General features: G+C 35.6%; 1 protein-coding gene across 3 annotated transcripts in view; it reads left to right on the top strand.

The window, feature by feature from the left end:
• Positions 1–17,897, top strand: part of MAP3K7 (mitogen-activated protein kinase kinase kinase 7) — a 66,467-nt gene that overhangs the window by 30,848 nt on the left and 17,722 nt on the right. Inside the window, exons 10-13 of one of the 3 annotated variants that reach the window (XM_080666453.1) lie at positions 197–327; positions 934–1,063; positions 4,145–4,225; positions 8,057–8,121. In XM_080666453.1, coding sequence (XP_080522579.1) covers positions 197–327; positions 934–1,063; positions 4,145–4,225; positions 8,057–8,121 — 407 coding nt within the window. The remainder of the gene's footprint in view (positions 1–196; positions 328–933; positions 1,064–4,144; positions 4,226–8,056; positions 8,122–17,897) is intronic. The other 2 variants (XM_080666454.1, XM_080666455.1) reach the window with 2 other exon arrangements.

Below are 17,897 nucleotides of genomic sequence, written 5' to 3' on the forward strand. Positions count from 1 at the left end.
AGAAAACTGTTTAGGTATTTTGGTTCCCTTTTTGTGCTATTCTTAAATTTCACTTAAAAAATTTTGGGGGGGCATATCTTCATTAGCTTAGAAAGCCTTATTTTCTATTTATGTCTTGCTAGTTTAGAAAAAAATTTACATTACATATTGATGAAGCATTTGTATTTATTATTCATAAATGTTTCTGCTTTCCTAGGCTCATTCATGGACATTGCTTCTACAAATACCAGTAATAAAAGTGACACTAATATGGAGCAAGTTCCTTCCACAAATGATACTATTAAACGCTTAGAATCAAAATTATTGAAAAATCAGGCAAAGCAACAGGTTTGTTTTGTTATTAAAGTAAAATCATATGGTAACCTTAGTAGTCATAATGTTATACCAACTGAAATGATTTGCCATCTTTCATTATACAAATTCTGAATCTTGTTTCTAAAACAGATAAGCTTAAGAGTAAAGACATATGAGAAACTCCTATTACCAAATTGTTTTCCCTTCTGATGATTGCTGCCTTTGCCAACTGTGCAGCTCTCTATGGTGATTCCTAACTTTAATGGTTAATGTTTAAAAATGTCAAATGGCTATTTCTTGGCTATACTATCCAGTTAAAGTTGTCCTAAATCTATCATTTCATGTTGTTCAGATATATTATATTTTTGCTATTTAAGGTGTGATTTTATTCATCTTGCCTGAGGCATTTAGATTAACTAACAATTGGGGCATTTAACTCCAGTGACCACCCTTCTCTGAAGGCCAGTATTACAGCTTGCTCTCCCTTAACCCCCTAGCTCTCTTTCCCTGAAAACTTCCCTTTTCTTTCAGAAACAGAACTCATAAGAATCCCAGTTCGTATTTTTCCTCCTTCTAGGCTGTCTAGGATTTTAAATCCAAAGAGTTTCAGTAATTCACATTGACCTATAATTTTAACAGAGTGAATCTGGCCGTTTAAGCTTGGGAGCTTCCCGTGGGAACAGCGTAGAGAGCTTGCCCCCAACCTCCGAGGGCAAGAGGATGAGTGCTGACATGTCTGAAATAGAAGCCAGGATTGCTGCAACTACAGGTAAAAAGGAAATAAAAGTGTGAAGAGGAGTGAAAATGATAGTATCAGTTGTTTCAGTAGTGTGATTATCAGGGATTTTTGTATCTTAAAAATTTTTGAAGCAGGAAGTAGGCTTACAGTATACTTTCTAACTTTTAGCAATAATTTACACATTTCTGTCAAATTGAAAATAAGGAAGATGATAGGACTTATAAAATTATTTGGACCATACAATATACGTTACTAATTACAGATTTTATCAAATGTTATTCTTTCAGTGTAAACATGAGCAGAAAATAAATCTAAATGAGAAATTGAATTTTTACCAAAACCATGTTTTGCAAATTTTTTAATTTTTTAAGAGAGAAACATTGATGTGAGAGAGATACATTGGTTGTCTCCCATACGCACCCCGACAAGAGATCGAACCCACAACCCAGGTAAGTTTCCTTACTGGGAATCTATCCAGCGACCTTCTTGTGCATGGGAGAACACTCCAACTAACTGAGTCACAACGGCCAGGTCTGGAAGATTATGAGTGATTCTACTAGAATTTTGTGCTAAATTCAAATAATAGCAAATATCTTGTTTTGAAATTAGCAAAAAAATGTACTCCAGATTCATATATAATTTGGTTGTGGTTAATGCTTTTAATTGTAAAATAAAAGATTATGTTAATTATATTTGATCTTGAAAACGCTAACATTTCCATTTTGTCAGTTCTTAAAATTATTAATTATGAAAGGACTGGTCACACACAAAAATTATATGTGTTGTTACCTGAGTAAACATCTAACCTTCTTTTCTAGCTAGGCTTCATTTTAGTAATGGTGGTTTAATTTGCTTTCTTTGTGATTCCCCCAGAGGTGGAGGGAAGCTCATTATACAAGTAAATACATTTCTTTTGTGAAAAATGTGGAAATATAAACAAAAATAATCTTTCATAGTGTCCCATAGTTATATATGTATGTACATGTATATTAGCATATATATATTTTAAAAAGTAGCTAACCAGGCTTTTGTTTTGTTTGTTTTTTTACATTTTTTTGTCATTTATTTGTTTTTTTTCTAAATTAAATATTCTCATTTTGTGTGGAGCTCTTTTCAGATAGAAGTTGTCCAGAGGACAATCATACTGTACTTGACTTCAACTAATCATGATCAATGATTTTATTAATCAGCGTTAGAATCAGGTCGATATAACAGAATGTCCAAAATAACAGTGTCTAACACAAAAACTTTTATTGTTCACACTTAAACAAACCTAGAGGTAGGCTCCATGATCATTAGGCAACTAGATTCCTTCTGTCCCTTTGTGCCACAGACCCTATTGTGTGGCTTCCATCCTCATGGATACTTGGGTGCTCCCGATTGTTGTTACAGCTCCAATCATCACATCCACACAATCCAGACAGCAGGAAGGAAAAATTAGGAGAAGGCCAAAGGGCACATATCCAAGCTCTTCATGGAGTTTTTCCAGAGTAAAGTCAGGGCTCTGTTGATAAGAAAAAGGAGAAAATAATGATTGGGAGGGCACCAGCAGTCTCTGCCATACAGATGGGTCTTCAGAAACGATCAAGTTGATTGGAGGTCAATAGCCACTAGTAAGCTCTTCTGGTCTCTATGAGTCACAAGTGTTTCTGTGGAGGGAGGGTGTCTCACTATAGTATCAGATAAATAGGGATATGCCCTCACACTTTGGGGAATCTATTCCATTTCAGGGATATCATTCAAGATAGACCTGCCAAATAGTGATTTCTTCCTTAAAACAGGAAGTAGTGCTATAATAATTTTATATCTGCCGGTGTCAATATTCTAGTCAGGTGCTGGTTTATAATCTTTACAGAAATGATATTTCACTAGGTTAAAGATACGCATTTAAATTACCCTATCCTTTTTCTGCCTAAATGTAGAACAGGTGCTATTGAACAGTCACTGAATTCTACACAGTTCAGATGTTTTTAGTAAATTACCTTACTTTGAAAGGTTAATTTTCTCTAGCTTTTCAACACTATTCATGTTTAGCAGGAATGTACCCTAAACTTTGGAAACTACAATAAATAACTCAGTCTACTAGAAATATACACTGAGTGGCCAGATTATTATGATCTCTGAACGCATAATAATCTGGTCACTCAGTGTGTGTATGTCTGTGTGTGTGTGTGTGTATATACACACACACGCGCACACACGCACACACACACACACACACACACACACACACGGAGGTAGGCTCCATGATCATTAGGCAACTAGATTCCTTCTGTCCAGTTGGACAGAAGGAATTCCTTCTATACACACACACACACAATATATATATATATATTAGAGGCCTGGTGCGTGAATTCATGCATGGATGGGGTCCGGCCAGCCTGGCCAGGGGGAGGGGACATGGGCTGTTGGCCAGCCTGCCTGCTGGTCGAACTCCTGGTCGAGGGGCCAATTTGCATATTAGCCTTTTATTATATAGGATATACACTGAGTGGCCAGATTATTATGTGTTCAGAGATCATAATAATCTGGCCACTCGGTGTATATAAATATTTATAATTATAAAAGCATAGACATTTTATACTTTGATGCAATAATTATCATTTAACCAAAGAATTCTACTTTATAGCACACTTCAAAAAACACCTAACTTGAACATATATTCCTGTATTTTTATATTAAAACAAATATGGTAGCTTATTTCTTTTAACTCCTCCCTTCCTCCCCACTTTCATCCTAGCCCCTCCATGGTATATCAATGGTTTCACTTAGGTAGATTATTTCTATGAACATATTTGTATTTAGCTTCCTCATTACCTTGCAGCTTTGTTTGTCTCTGTCCTTTTTTTTTTTTTTTTTTTTTTTTTGCTTTTCTGTTTTTTTCTTCTGCTAATTAAAGCCAGTGTGTGAAACATCTTGTATTGGTAGTTGTTTGCTCCTTAATCACGCCTTTTCTGAGCATGGATGAAAAGTCAGATAGTTCTGCATGCCTTTCTGCACGGAGTGTTATTAACATAACTATTTGAAAACTATTTTGTTTTTGTAATTTATTGTTTTCTGTGTTACTTTTGTGGTTGTTTGCATGTATACTGTGTATATGTGTTTTTGCAGCCTGTTCCAAGCCTAAACGGGGCCATCGTAAAACTGCTTCATTTGGCAACATTCTGGATGTCCCTGAGATCGTCATATCAGGTATCCTAGGCCATCTGAGTTGGTCTAATAACTGTGGAACTGGAATAATGATCCCTGGTACTTACAAAATGCTTCTTGCTCCAATTTTTGTAGGACATGAAAATAGATACCTTGCATGCAGTAATTAGGGAGACAGATTGAAAATGTATACATTTATCTACACTGAAGTGGGCTTGACAGGATACCTCAGATAACCAAAAATGAGGATAAAATAGAAGGCAAAGTAAACCTTTTCACAGAAGGGAGAATGCCTGCCCAGACTTTACCAACTTCCTCTCAGCTTTTAGGTGAGTAGATAAACTGAACCCAGAACTTTTTTGCACCCAGCAGAAAGAGGAAACAACTATTTAAAAAATATTTGTTGTCCTCGGCTCCTTTTCTTTCTTAGTTACTATTTTAGGGGTGTCTGCTAGGCTTTCTATCCCAGCCTCTTTCTGTTGGTAGCAAGTGAAATATAAAGTTGAGAAAAGAGGACTGTTAAATACCATTTTGCCTTAACTTAGAAAACAGAAAGTAAAATTAAATGAGATTTGCTGTTTTGCATGGTATCTTGCCAAAGAGTAATGTTCAGTTCTAATTCTTGTGCTTTATCAGGAGAATCTTCCCACAAATTACTTTTTATACCTAACTCACACATGGTACTTCAAGTTGGTAAATTGCTTTTGGTGATGATTTCGTATGGTGATGATCTTATAGATGAATCTAAATCACCATTTTTGATAGAAGCTTTAATGGCATGTGTGACCTTCAATATTGGTTAATATATGTTATCCAAATTATCATTTCTTTATCCCTCAGCTTTAGGTTTTCCTTTACCTCCTGCCCCCAAATTTTGATAAGAAAATTACAATTTCCCTCCCACACATTCATGGGTGTACTTTGGGTGAATTCTCTAGCACTCTGGTACTTTGCCTATGATTATGCTTTTCGCATACTATTGAATACCTAGTGTTTTTTTTCTCCTCTAGGAAACTGAAAACTGAGGATAGAGACAATGTCTTTGTTATTTAGTTTTGATTGTGTCAGAACTGTCTGGTCAATGTCTTTTACATAGTGTTTAATAAATTGTGCCTGTTTAACAAATTATAATTGAGGTTCAGTGGCCAGGAATTAGCATACATATAGGATCCATATAAATTATAAATATGTATAAAATATAAATTATACAATTCCTAGGGTCCATTTTGTGTATACAAAACCATTTTTTTTATAGGAATTACTTTTCCTTCTGGTTATCAAAGTAGTTTGTTTTACATCATCATTTTTGCTGTTCAGAGAATAGAGTTAACATATTTCTTACATTGTAATTTTATTTTTTGAGTCATGGGTTGCTTTCAAAATTAACAAGTACTTGAGATCATTTTACTTCATGGTAAAAGGTACTATATGTTTAAGGAAATAATATTGTAACTAAAGTGGCAACATTTTACACACATATTGCTGAGCTGTGATTATATTAAATGTTTGAGGGAATCAGGAAAATTTAGGCAAATGGTAGTACAATCTTAATCCAGGTCTTAGGGGTAAACACACACACACACACACACACACACACACACACACACAGCCAGTACTATACAAGATGAGGGAGAGAGAATAGGAGAAAATAATAGTCTCAGTGGTTCTCAGTCAGGGTGAATTTGCCCCCCTCTCCTTCTCCCGGGGCACATTTGGCAATGTCTGGAAACATGTTTGGTTGTCGCAATTGGCAGGTGCTGCTGACATATAGTAGGCAGAAGCTAGGGAATCCTGCTAAACATCAACACTGTACCGGACAGCCTACCACAGCCAAGAATTGTCCAGCCTAAAATGTCAATAGTTCCAGTGCTAAGAAACCTTGGTTAGATAGGCATCTTGCTCCTCTTTTCTACTTTTTGTTCTTTTAAACTACCATGTGTAACATAGGTATGCACATATCAAGGGACCATTAAAAACGTAAAACAAGTGAGTTTCTAAATTAGTATTTAGTTGCAAAAAAAATTCAGAATCAATCTAAATTTACTAAGAACACACCCAGTAATTTTCATTTTTAATGATAGGTATATGATTTTTTTTACATTCATATTTCTAAATTACGACCTAAAACTTAATATTGGAGCAACAAGTATTTGTTGATTGTAATCCTTTTCTGCTTTGTCTGAACTATTTGCCAGATGGTTTCTGCTATGGTTATGCTAATTAAATACATTGCTTAATATTGCTTGCTTTGACTCATGCTGTAGCTTAAAGATTTTTCATTTTATGGCATTTGTGAACTGTCAGCTCTTCTTTACCCTATTTCCTTAAAAGTTTTTACTTCCCTTTTCTCTTACCTCCACCTAGATTTGAGTTTGTTTTTGTTGTTATTGCAATGGTGATGTAATGATTTTTAGACACATGTGCTGGGTGGTTCCCTACGTTCACAAATGTTGCTTATCTGAAAAGAGAATTCCAGACACTTTTACAAGCCTATCTCATGTTAGCTAATTTTAGAATGATTGTGTTGAATGAAATGTGCCTAAAATTGCTTATTAGTCATGGTAGTGGGGATTTTTTTTGTCTTCCAAAAACAGGAATAGTTAAAAGTTTTCATAAAAGTATCTTGGTGTGCCTGATTCAATAAATGTGCAGTTTATTGCTTTGTTAGTTTGTAATCAAAAGTTGGAACTGGAATAAAATGAAATTTGAAGTATATGTTTGAGTTATAATTATATAAAGAATTCTAAAACAATTTTCAAGGGTGGCTATGCATTTGAGTTTTTGTATTCACTACACATTATTGCATCAGACATTATTTTATTGTAAGATCCTTTTAGTTTATGTGTAAAGTACTAATGGGGTCTAATGGATTAATATGCTAAATTATATTGCTGATTGGTTTAAAATAAGATACTTAGGATATGGAAGTGTAAATTTTAAGAATGAATTCTGCCTGCTGATCAGGGCACAGCTATTAGAATACATGTTCCTGGGGCTGCCCACAGTTGAGAAATTGCATAATATAGCTTTCAGAGTCAAAAGAATTTCGAGTATTGTGTCAGCTGTTACTCATAATATTTTGGTGTTTCCTTTTAGACAGCTGATCTCTCATCCCAAATAAAAGTGCTGAGTGAAGCTAATGCTTAATTCATTCTCTTTTGTTGAAGACTTAAATTTGTAGAATTCTTTCATGAATTGATTTTTAAGTTATTACAGCACAGAAGTTCCTAAAGCAGGATTAACTCAATAGCCCATTTAAACAAGCTGTATATTTGAGAACAGAATGAGAGTCATTCATCTCCAGTAGGAAATTAAAGAGTTGTTGTTCACAACCAGTAGATTACCTGATTCTGATAAAGACTAATGGGCTTAAGTAAGTGTGACTGGGTTTAAAAAACTTTAAGCCTAAGCATCCTTTTAGGCCCTGAAATGAAGAAGGTACTGTTGTTGGTTAAAGTCAGTCGTGTCTTACAACCTGATAGCTGTCTTGCTGTAGAAGCTGTAACGTAAGGCCCTTGAAATAGATGCCGTCATCAGCCCCACCCCCCAAGCATTCATCTATTTAAATACATGACAGAAGATGGTGGGAGAGAGTTCAGCAGCTACTCGTGTGGTAGGAGTGGTTATTGTATTAGGACATGCTTTGTTATAGGCCGGCAACTTTTGAGTTAAAACATTCCAGCTGTTTCTCTTCCCCCCCTTTTTTTTTTTTTACACCTTTCTATTTTTTTAAATAATAAATTCAGTTTTTTTCTTACAAACATTTTGTATAGATTCAAGGAGCAACAAATTCGAACTTCCTACTGTAGCGATTAAATCCTTATTGTATGTTTGAATAGATTTCGGTATTTTACTTTTTTTATTTTTTAAAAGGCAACGGACAGCCAAGACGTAGATCCATCCAAGACTTGACTGTTACTGGAACAGAACCTGGTCAGGTAAGACTTAACATTCAAATTCTCAGTCTCTGAAGAATAATAATGGGCAGAAATAAAGAATTAACTGTAATACACACTCTGCCAAATTATTTTATGAGTTGACCTAAAATTGTGATAGAGAAGTTTATTTATACATGAATTAACTTCTTAGAAAAAAAAAATCTAGGTGCCATTATTAATTAAACTTGAAGGATAATTTAGGAAATAGCACTCTGTGCATGTTATGTGGTTTTTAGGTATGCTTTAATAAGGAAGTATTTAGTCTTGTAATTTAGTAATTTAATAATTATCATTGTCCTCTAAAGGAAATTATGAAATATTTCCCCAATAAGATGTCATTCCTCTGAAATCACATAGAACACTGACATACGTGGAGGACTCTTAACATCTTTTAATTTGTCATATTCACTGGATTTATAATTTTATGAAATACTAAGTTAAGGCAATATTTACTAAGCAGATGGATAAACTGTAGAATAGCTTCTATCCCAGTGGTTAAGATTTTTATTCTTCATGTTTATATTTCTGGATGCTCTGCTAAATTCCTCTTATCTCTTTATCATTGCTTTTTTGTAGATGATCCAGACAGTGCTATCATTAAGCCATTACTGACTAGTACAGAGTTTTAACCCCCCCAAGTATATAAAAGTTGCAGCTTAGTCATTGTTTTTTATCTCTTATTAAGATTGATAAACTTGATATATATAACATATATATGTCATATTCTTAAAATGGATGAGAACTAATTATGAGGTGTTTGTTGATTCTTTCTTTCAGTTGTGCAGAAAAAAGTAAATTTTGTGAGTACAGCATCCATCTGAATTAATGAAAATATCACATTATGGTCCATATTCATATAAAATTATAGGATTATATATTATAAACAATGTGATTTAATTTATGGTAAAATGTATTAGTACTTTTTGTCCTAGAAAGGTGTTTCATTTTTATAACATACTTTTAATTTTAGAGGTTCTTTGTAGTTGTTAATAAAAATTTGAAAGCCTTTATTGCCATCAACTTAACTAACAAAAATCACTTGAGATAAATGATAAATATCCTTGATCTTCATTTATATCTGGAAATATTTTCATTTCTCACAATACTTATACATACACTCATACATACAGATATGTACATACATAGACAAAATATACACATATTAATTTATTTTGTATTTTATTATATTAAGTCACTCTAAATCTTGATTTTATTTATTTAATAGCAGCTTTTTTCAATGTATCTGCTTTTGTGAGATTCCAGAACTTCTGAATGAAGTTTTCCACTTTTCTCCCCCTCAAATACTTAAAGTATTAATGAGGGTATTTAGTAACAGATAGTTTAACATCTGGTGTTTGCTTTGATTCTTTACAGGCTTGATGAGGTCAACCTTTTTAACTGTTTACTATTGCTCTTGATATTCCAGTTATGAGAAACTCTAGCCAAGTGTTCTCCTGTTGACTAGGAATGAGAAGCTTGCCCTAGACAGTTCAGGAGCATCTGCTAGAACAAGTGCTTTTCTATGTCCTCTAATAAAGGCCTTGCTATAATTCAGCACTGACCTCACCACACCAAGCCTTGCTTATTTCCTCACAAGTTCTGTGTTACTTGAGATTATGATTATTACTCCTTTCATTACTTACTTCCTCACAAGTTCTGTGTTACTTCAGATTATGATTGTTATGCTTTTCATTTACAATATCTTCAAGTAGGAAAACACTGGAACTGAGGCAGACCATGATTGTGGGACAGCCATTTGCATGAGTTGTCATGGATTACTCCAAAAGAGCTGGAGTGAAGGGAGTGTGACATGGCAGTAAAATGTGTTCTAAAATAGGTGATATATAGCCATTGTATAGCCAGTTTTTAAAATTGATTCACTCTTTCAAAATTACTCTGAAGTATTGGAAACTTAAAATGCTTAATATCCAGTTTGGGGTGAGAATGGCAAACAGCCTAATGTACTATGAAAACATGTTCCCCTAAAGCTGTTATGATAACTGACCATTAAATAATTTATATTACTTATGAAAATAACATTCATCATTTGAAGAAGAAAAGTATGCATAATATGAATTTTTAAAATTGAAGGTATAATTCTTTTTGAAGTCTGGCTAAGCAATAATTAAACATATGCACCAGGTTTGCTTGTTTGCTTTTTGTTAAGACCATGGTGATTGATGAAAATAATTTGCCCACCTAGTACAATCATCAGAGGAAGAGAGAACTTACTAATGAAGTTTAATGTTACGTCTTATAGAGGAAGGTAAAATGACCAGAGTCTGTATTTTAGCTCTTGGTTAAAGACTGATCTTAATAAGATCACTTCGACTTTCCACCTATAATAAAATTAAATTGGTTGTTTTTATACTGCCACTTCTTTTGAGAGGTATAGTGAACCAAGCAAGCTTCTTTATTAAAAGTAGTTGTGTAAGTATTTTTGTAGACTCAGTTTTAAATTAATTAATTAATTCAGGAAGCTTATTAAGCACATGTAATGGATCTGGCCTCCTAGATACTTTGAAAAGATACTGAGAAAAAGCAGCCACTGATATCCAGGAATTGAACTGACACTGAGGCCTCAGTGTTGTTAGAATATAAACAGTTTCTCAGTAGACAAGGTTATGTTGAGACCGTGATAAGCTGAGACAAAACAAGACCATTTTGAAATGTTGTCTTAAGCATAGACAAAAACAAGGTCACTGTGTCACCCACAAAATGCCAAACTGCCTTCTCCCAGCTGATATGAGGGTGCTGCTGCTTGTCCAGTTGTTGCTTTAGCCTCACTCTAGTCTGTCCTCCCTGTAGAATTGCCCCTGCTTTATGGCAGTAGCCAATCTAGATTGAACCCCTCCTTCCTTGGAACTTCCCCAAATCACAAAACAAAAATCCAAATCCTATAATAAGCTCCTTATAAATACCTCTTACTGAGATACTCCACAATGCCCCATGGTGAGCTTTCTGGTTCTCTTCAACAAAAATTAAACCCAACTTCTCCTACTCCGGTGTGTTCCTTTTGGTCATTGGCTACATGGGGCGAGGGGGGGCGGGGGAGGGGTATAGACTACCAAGAAGGCCCAGTCCCCAAGGAGCATATTTGAGCAGTTGTTGGTTTTTTTTTATTGTCTAAAGTTTTACATATGTCTCCTTTTCCCCCAATTGACCGCCCCCTCCCCAGCCATTCCCACTCCGGGCAAGCCCCCACCACCCCATTGTGTCCATTGGTTATGCTAATATGCATGCATACAAGTCCTTTGGTTGCTCTCTAACTCCCCCCTTCCCCTACCATTTGTCTCTGGATCTATTCTTATTCATCAAATTATGTTGATCATTATATCCCACATATGAGTGAGATCATGTGATATTTATCTTTCTCCAACTGGCTTATTTTGCTTAGCATAATGCTTTCTAGTTCCAGCCATGCTGTTGCAAATGGTAAAAGTTCCTTCTTCTTTTTTTTTTTTTTTAAATAAATCTTTATTCAGATTATTACAATTATTTCTCCTTTTTCCCCCCATAACTCCCCTCCACCCAGTTCCGACCCCACCTTCTGCCCTTACCTCCCCCACACTGTCCTCATCCATAGGTGTATGATTTTTGTCCAGTCTCTTCATGAACCCCCCAAACCCCTTTCCCCCTGAGAATTATCAGTCTACTCCCTTTCTATGCCCCTGATTCTATTATATTCACCAGATTATTCTATTCCTCAGGTTTTTAATTCACTTGATTATTAGGTTCACTTGTTGATAGATATGTATTTGTTGTTCATAATTTTTCTCTTTTTTCTTCTTCCTCTTCTTTAAGAATACCTTTCAGCATTTCATATAATACTGGTTTGGTGGTGATGAACTCCTTCAGCTTTTTCTTATCTGTGAAGCTCTTTATCTGCCCTTCAATTCTGAATGATAGCTTTGCTGGGTAGAGTAATCTTGGTTGTAGGTTCTTGCTATTCATCACTTTGAAAATTTCTTGCCACTCCCATCTGGCCTGCATAGTTTCTGTTGAGAAATCAGCTGACAGTCGTATGGGTGCTCCCTTGTAGGTAATTAACTGTTTTTCTCTTGCTGCTTTTAATATTCTCTCTTTGTCTTTTGCTCTTGGCATTTTAATTATAATGTGTCTTGGTGTGGTCCTCTTTGGATTCCTTTTGTTTGGGGTTCTGTGCGCTTCCTGGACTTGTAAGTCTATTTCTTTCACCAGGTGGGGGAAGTTTTCTGTCATTATTTCTTCCAATAGGTTTTCAGTATCTTGCTCTCTCTCTTCTTCTGGCACCCCCATAATTCTGATGTTGGTACGCTTGAAGTTGTCCCAGAGTCTTCTTACACTATCTTCAACTTTTTGGATTTTTTTTTTTTTGCTTTTTGCTTTTTCGGTTGAGTGTTTTTTGCTTCTTTGTGTTTCAATTCTTTGACTTGATTTTTGTGTTCCTCTTGTCTGTTTTTGGGTCTCTGTATAATATTTTTTATTTCAGTCAGTGTATGTTTAATTTCTAGTTGGTCCTTTTTCATATCTTCGAGGGTCTCATTATATTTATCGGCCTTTTCTAGGATATTCTTGAAAAGCCTTATAACTGTGGTTTTGAATTCTATATCCAGTTGTTTGTTTTCCTCCATTTCTTTCGTTTGTGATCTGATTCTTTGACGCCGCATTTTCACTGCTTCCCTGAGTTGGTAAGGTAGATTTGTGTGCTAGGTTTCCAATATGGCCCAGTGGGTCTGCCTCCCCAGTTAACCTGAGGTGGACACTCTTGGTGCACCCCTTTGTGGACTGTGTGTACAGCCTTGTTGTAATTAAGTCTTGATTGTTGTTGGTATCACTGGGAAGATTTGACGTCCAGGCCAGTTGGCTGTAAGGATCAGCTGTGTCTATGCTGGGAGAAGTTCGGTGCTGGAGACAGCCTTATAGGATTAGACTTGCCAAATTGCAATAGCCTCTGTGCTCAGCTTGGATGGGGTGGAGTCTCAGTCTTGGCTTCCTGTCAGCCTTACCCTTGCGCGCACGTGCGCGCCTTCAGACCTCCACCTTCCCTGGCTCCTGAGTCTCTGCCCGAGAGTCCAGATTCCCCCCACAAGAGTGTGGGTCCCCAGGGGCTCACCTGGAACCGGGGTTCAGTGCAGTCAGGAACCTCCGACTCCCTTCCACTAGGGAAAGCCTGTGGCAACCTCCGCAGCCTTTGTGCGCACTGGCGTGCGCGCGCGCGCTTTCAGTCCTCCGCCTTCCCTGGCTCCTGAGTCTCTGCCCGAGAGTCCAGACTCCCCCCGTAAGAGCGTGGGTCCCCAGGGGCTCGCATGGAACTGGGGTTCAGTGCAGTCAGAACTGGGGTTCAGTGCAGTCAGAACTGGGGTTCAGTGAGGTCGGGGGCTTCCTTCCTCCTTCCGCCAGAGAAAGTGAGCCAGGCTCTCAGCCGCCCTTCCTCTCTGCGCGCACAAAGACCCTTTGCCGTACCTCCAATTCTCTGTGAGCTTTTCTCTTTCCTTCTAGTTGTAGAATTTTCACTCAGCCAGCTTTCCTGTGGTTCTGGATGGTGTCCGTTCTGTCTTTTAGTTGTAGTTTTGAAATTGTTGTGCGAGGCAGCAATTTAGGTGCTTACCTATGCCGCCATCTTGGTTTCTCAAGTTCCTTCTTTTTTATAACGGCATAGTGTTCCATTGTGTAGATGTACCAACGTTTTTTAATCCATTCATCTGATAGGCACTTAGGCTGTTTCCAAATCTTAGCTGTTGTAAATTGTGCTGCTATGAACATAGGGGTGCCTAAATCCTTTCTGATGGGTGTTTCTGGTTTCTTGGGATATAGTTGAGCATATCTTATCCCCAGATCACTTAAAAGCTATAATAGTAACAGGTGCCATTTATTTGTGTACCAACTTTGTGCCAGTCAGGCCTTTAATATATTTGTTTAATCTAACCTATAAATTTGTATTGCTTATTTTCCTCATTTTGTGGCTTGAGAAACTGAGAGTTAGAGAAACTTAGCCAAGTCTCTTAACTTCCCTTACACCAGTGGTCGGCAAACTCTTTAGTCAACAGAGCGGCAAACCGCGCTTGCGACCACTGCCTTACACCATCAGTAATTGCTATCACCAAGTTTTGTTTTTTTCTTTTAATATATTTTTATTGATCAGAGAGGACGGGAGAGGGAGAAAGAGATAGAAACATCAACAATGAGAGAGAACCATTGATCGGCTGCCTCCTGCACGCCCCACACTGGGGATCAAGCCTGCAAGCCGGGCATGTGCCCTGACCAGGAATCGAACCTCAACTTCCTGGTTCGTAGGTCCACGCTTAACCACTGAGCCATGCCTGGCTGGGATATCACCAAGTTTTAAATCCAGATCTGAATCCAAAGCACCCAAACTCTACACTGCATCATTCCGTCGTGTATATAAAACTGAATGGTACACATGCTAAAGTAATCCTAAATTTCTTTAATGTCAAGTGTTTTGGCTTCTGATAGTTTGCATTGTCATTAATTATTTAAATAGTTCTCAGTGATGTTGAATGTTCACTGTATCATATGACTGAGCAAGGCTAACCCACCTTGATAAATTTATACAGATGACTGCACAAATTTATGTTTTATACATCTGGGTGAGCCTTTCTGTGTTTCACTAAAATTACACATTCTCATGTATACTTGCCTACCCTTTCTGAGAAGGTATATAATATAGATCTATTTTCAAGATTTCTTTTGGTGGGGACTGATGTCAGTAAAAATCACAACTGGAAGACGATGCAATTACGATTATTAAGAAAGCTAGACATACTATATTTTTGTAGGGAGTTTAGAATCTACTTTTACTAGTCAGATATGTGACTTTGGGCAAGTTACTTCATTTCCTTAAACATCAGCAACCTCATCTCTCATTGGGGACCTCATCTCTCATAATACCCATACCTCATGGTTCTTATAACATATGAAAATACCAGACACACAGTAGATGCTTAATACATGTTGTATGCCTGCTCCCCAGAGTGCCTTCCAGGGCTTTTAATACTTCCTTATTCTCACTATAGTGTATTACTATCCAAAAGTAAAGCAAAAAAGTACTAGGGAAGAAGTAAAACTTACTGGCATTCTGTTCTTTCTGTATCATAAGAGACGCTTCTATAAGGGACTATGGAAAATATTCACCTTAAAGGCCTTTAATCATATATCCAGAGATGTATTATCATACATTGTTTTTATTTAAGGGATATAATTTATGTCCATCTTCAACTGCACCTTCTTTGGTATAAATATTTTCTATGAAAACTCTAAATCAGAAGCTTACATAATAGTTTTAAATAATTATTGGTTCATAGAAATTTTGTGTCTTTATATTAGAGAATTTAAAGACCATATAAGAATAATAAAATTCTAAATTTTTTTTATTGTGCACTATCATGAAACCAGAATTAGATTGAACCTGTACCTTCAGATTTGAAAAAAAATGTTTTCAGTACACTCTGCCATGTATGGATTTAATTGAATTATCTGTAACTGTCAACTAGAGGAAGTGCCCTTATAAATCCAAATTACCAACTGAGGTCTATTTCTTTTTAATATTTATGTCATTCAAGTGTTCCTTTAGCAAGAATATCATATAAATTGACATTTAATCTCTGCGTTTTGTGCTTGTATAATTTTAGCAACTAAGATTTCTGAGGGTTTTAAATAACTTTAAAATGTCAGTCTAAATAGTTGCACTGGCCATAAATTCTTGCCTCATGAAAATATTTTCCCAGTCTTTCAGGTGAGACATAAAAAGAAGCAAAGCTTTATTTTTGTCTGTAAAATAACACCCAATTTCTTTTTATAAATATAGAGATAAAGTTCTGGTCCAAGTCCAATTCTTATTCGTGTCTATTGATGGTAATTTGCCCCTGCGGCTTAAATTTGGCTTAGTATTCTTTTGCTGCCTTAAATTGCTATGTGGGTATTTCTGTTTTTCGTACCTACTTTCATATCCAGTTCTTATCGTAATTCAGGCTTCTCTATATCACTTAAATTTTGCAGTTCATGTAAGCATAAAATAAAGTAATTGCAATGTCTTGAAGGAGCAACCTAAATAAGTTAATAGTTTGAGAACATTATGGCCATTGTAATTTTACCAGTGATTTTTTAAAAACAGCTACTATAAAATAAGACATCTTCCATAGCAAGTTGTAATCAGTAACACAAATTGAGCCCACAAACTAGATTTTTTAAAGATTGTCAGGTATTACCTGTACCTCTTATTTATGCCTTTTATTTTTCAGGTATTCAAAAATACAGTTATGGCTTATTTTAAAATATTTCTTTAGTTTTTTTATATAAACATATGAATACTATGTTATTCATTGAGATACCAATTCCTCGAAATCTGAAGACTTTTGAGGAATTTATATGTAGCTCATTAGAGCTTTTCTTGAAGCTTTAAAGAAATACTAGTTTTGAAACTTGACCTAAAAATATTAGCCTTGTTTTTCTAGTTTTATAGCTGTAGGAAATCTCAAGTAGGAAAAAAATGGCTGCACATGAGGTGAAAAGAAATAAGTAACAAAGAATTCTCTTGGGAAAGATATAAACTTAAGGAATACTATAATTCATAGTAGGTCCAAATAGGATTATTTGTCTTAATATGACAGAGGTTCAGTGGCTTTTTTAATATACAAAACCCATTCTTATATTTTGTAAACCTAATTATTACTTGTATCTTATTTAATATCTCATAACTGATACTGAGTCTCACATGTCACAAGCACTTATATTTATTTTTCTTAAAATGTTAAAGTAAAACTATTAATATAAAATTAGGTTGACTATGAAACCCTCCTCTGCTAGCATTTTGAAAAAGTGTTTTATAAATGTTTTACAGTACAAATTACAGTGTAACTATGGTCAAATCATTGTACTCTTTTTAATCACAAGACTTGCTTTCAGTAAAAGAGATTAAAAAGACTTAGCAATAATGTCATAATATCCGTACTTGTTGTACCAGGGGTAACAGCAATCTAAAAATAAGAGATATATTTCATGACTGGTTCTCTTTGGTGTGTATTCTTACTCTTATGTATAAAAGGTAAATAAGCCTAAGCACTAGTCTTATTTCTGAGTGCCAACAGCTTATATTATCATTTTATTCAGTGAGTGTTGATTATGTGGTTATTGTATAGTCAGTAATTTTCTGAATCCTGGGGACTATAATACAAAAGTACACATGATCTCTGCCCTTCGGAGATTTTTATGCTTTTTCAAAATCCCAAACTTAGAAAGTATAAAGCATTTCTGACTAAAGTTGAAGTTTATGTAGGACAGGCTATGAATACAGCCAAAATTCAAGGAGAAAAATGTCTTTGTGATAGGGTTTAGTCACTGAATATGTTTTATTTAAGAACTGTGATTTTTTTATCTAGAGAGGGAATTGTTGGGTGCTACAAATCTACTCATATATTCCCATCTTTATGTCAAGACACTTCAAGTACATTATTTCATTTGATTTTTCACAACCTGATGAGGTAGGTAATACTGTCTTCATTTTACTATTGAGTCTTAGAGGTTAAAGAACTTACCTAAAGTCACAGTGCTTTAGATGGCAGACCAGAGACTCAAACTCTGTATTGTCTCCAAGGCCTGACTTCTAACTATTGCTATTTGTCATCCACACTAGATAAATGATGAGTCTACGGCTCAGAGAGGCTAAGTTACTTGTTTCAGTTTACACAGCTATAAATAGCAGAACTGAGATTTTAAACCCAGGTCTCCCAAGTATTAGACTAAATCAGCGAGAATTTTTAAAATATATAGTACCTGAC

The sequence above is a fragment of the Plecotus auritus genome, assembly GCF_963455305.1.
Source record: "Plecotus auritus genome assembly, chromosome: 4".
In the NCBI taxonomy this organism is placed as follows: Eukaryota; Metazoa; Chordata; class Mammalia; order Chiroptera; family Vespertilionidae; genus Plecotus; species Plecotus auritus.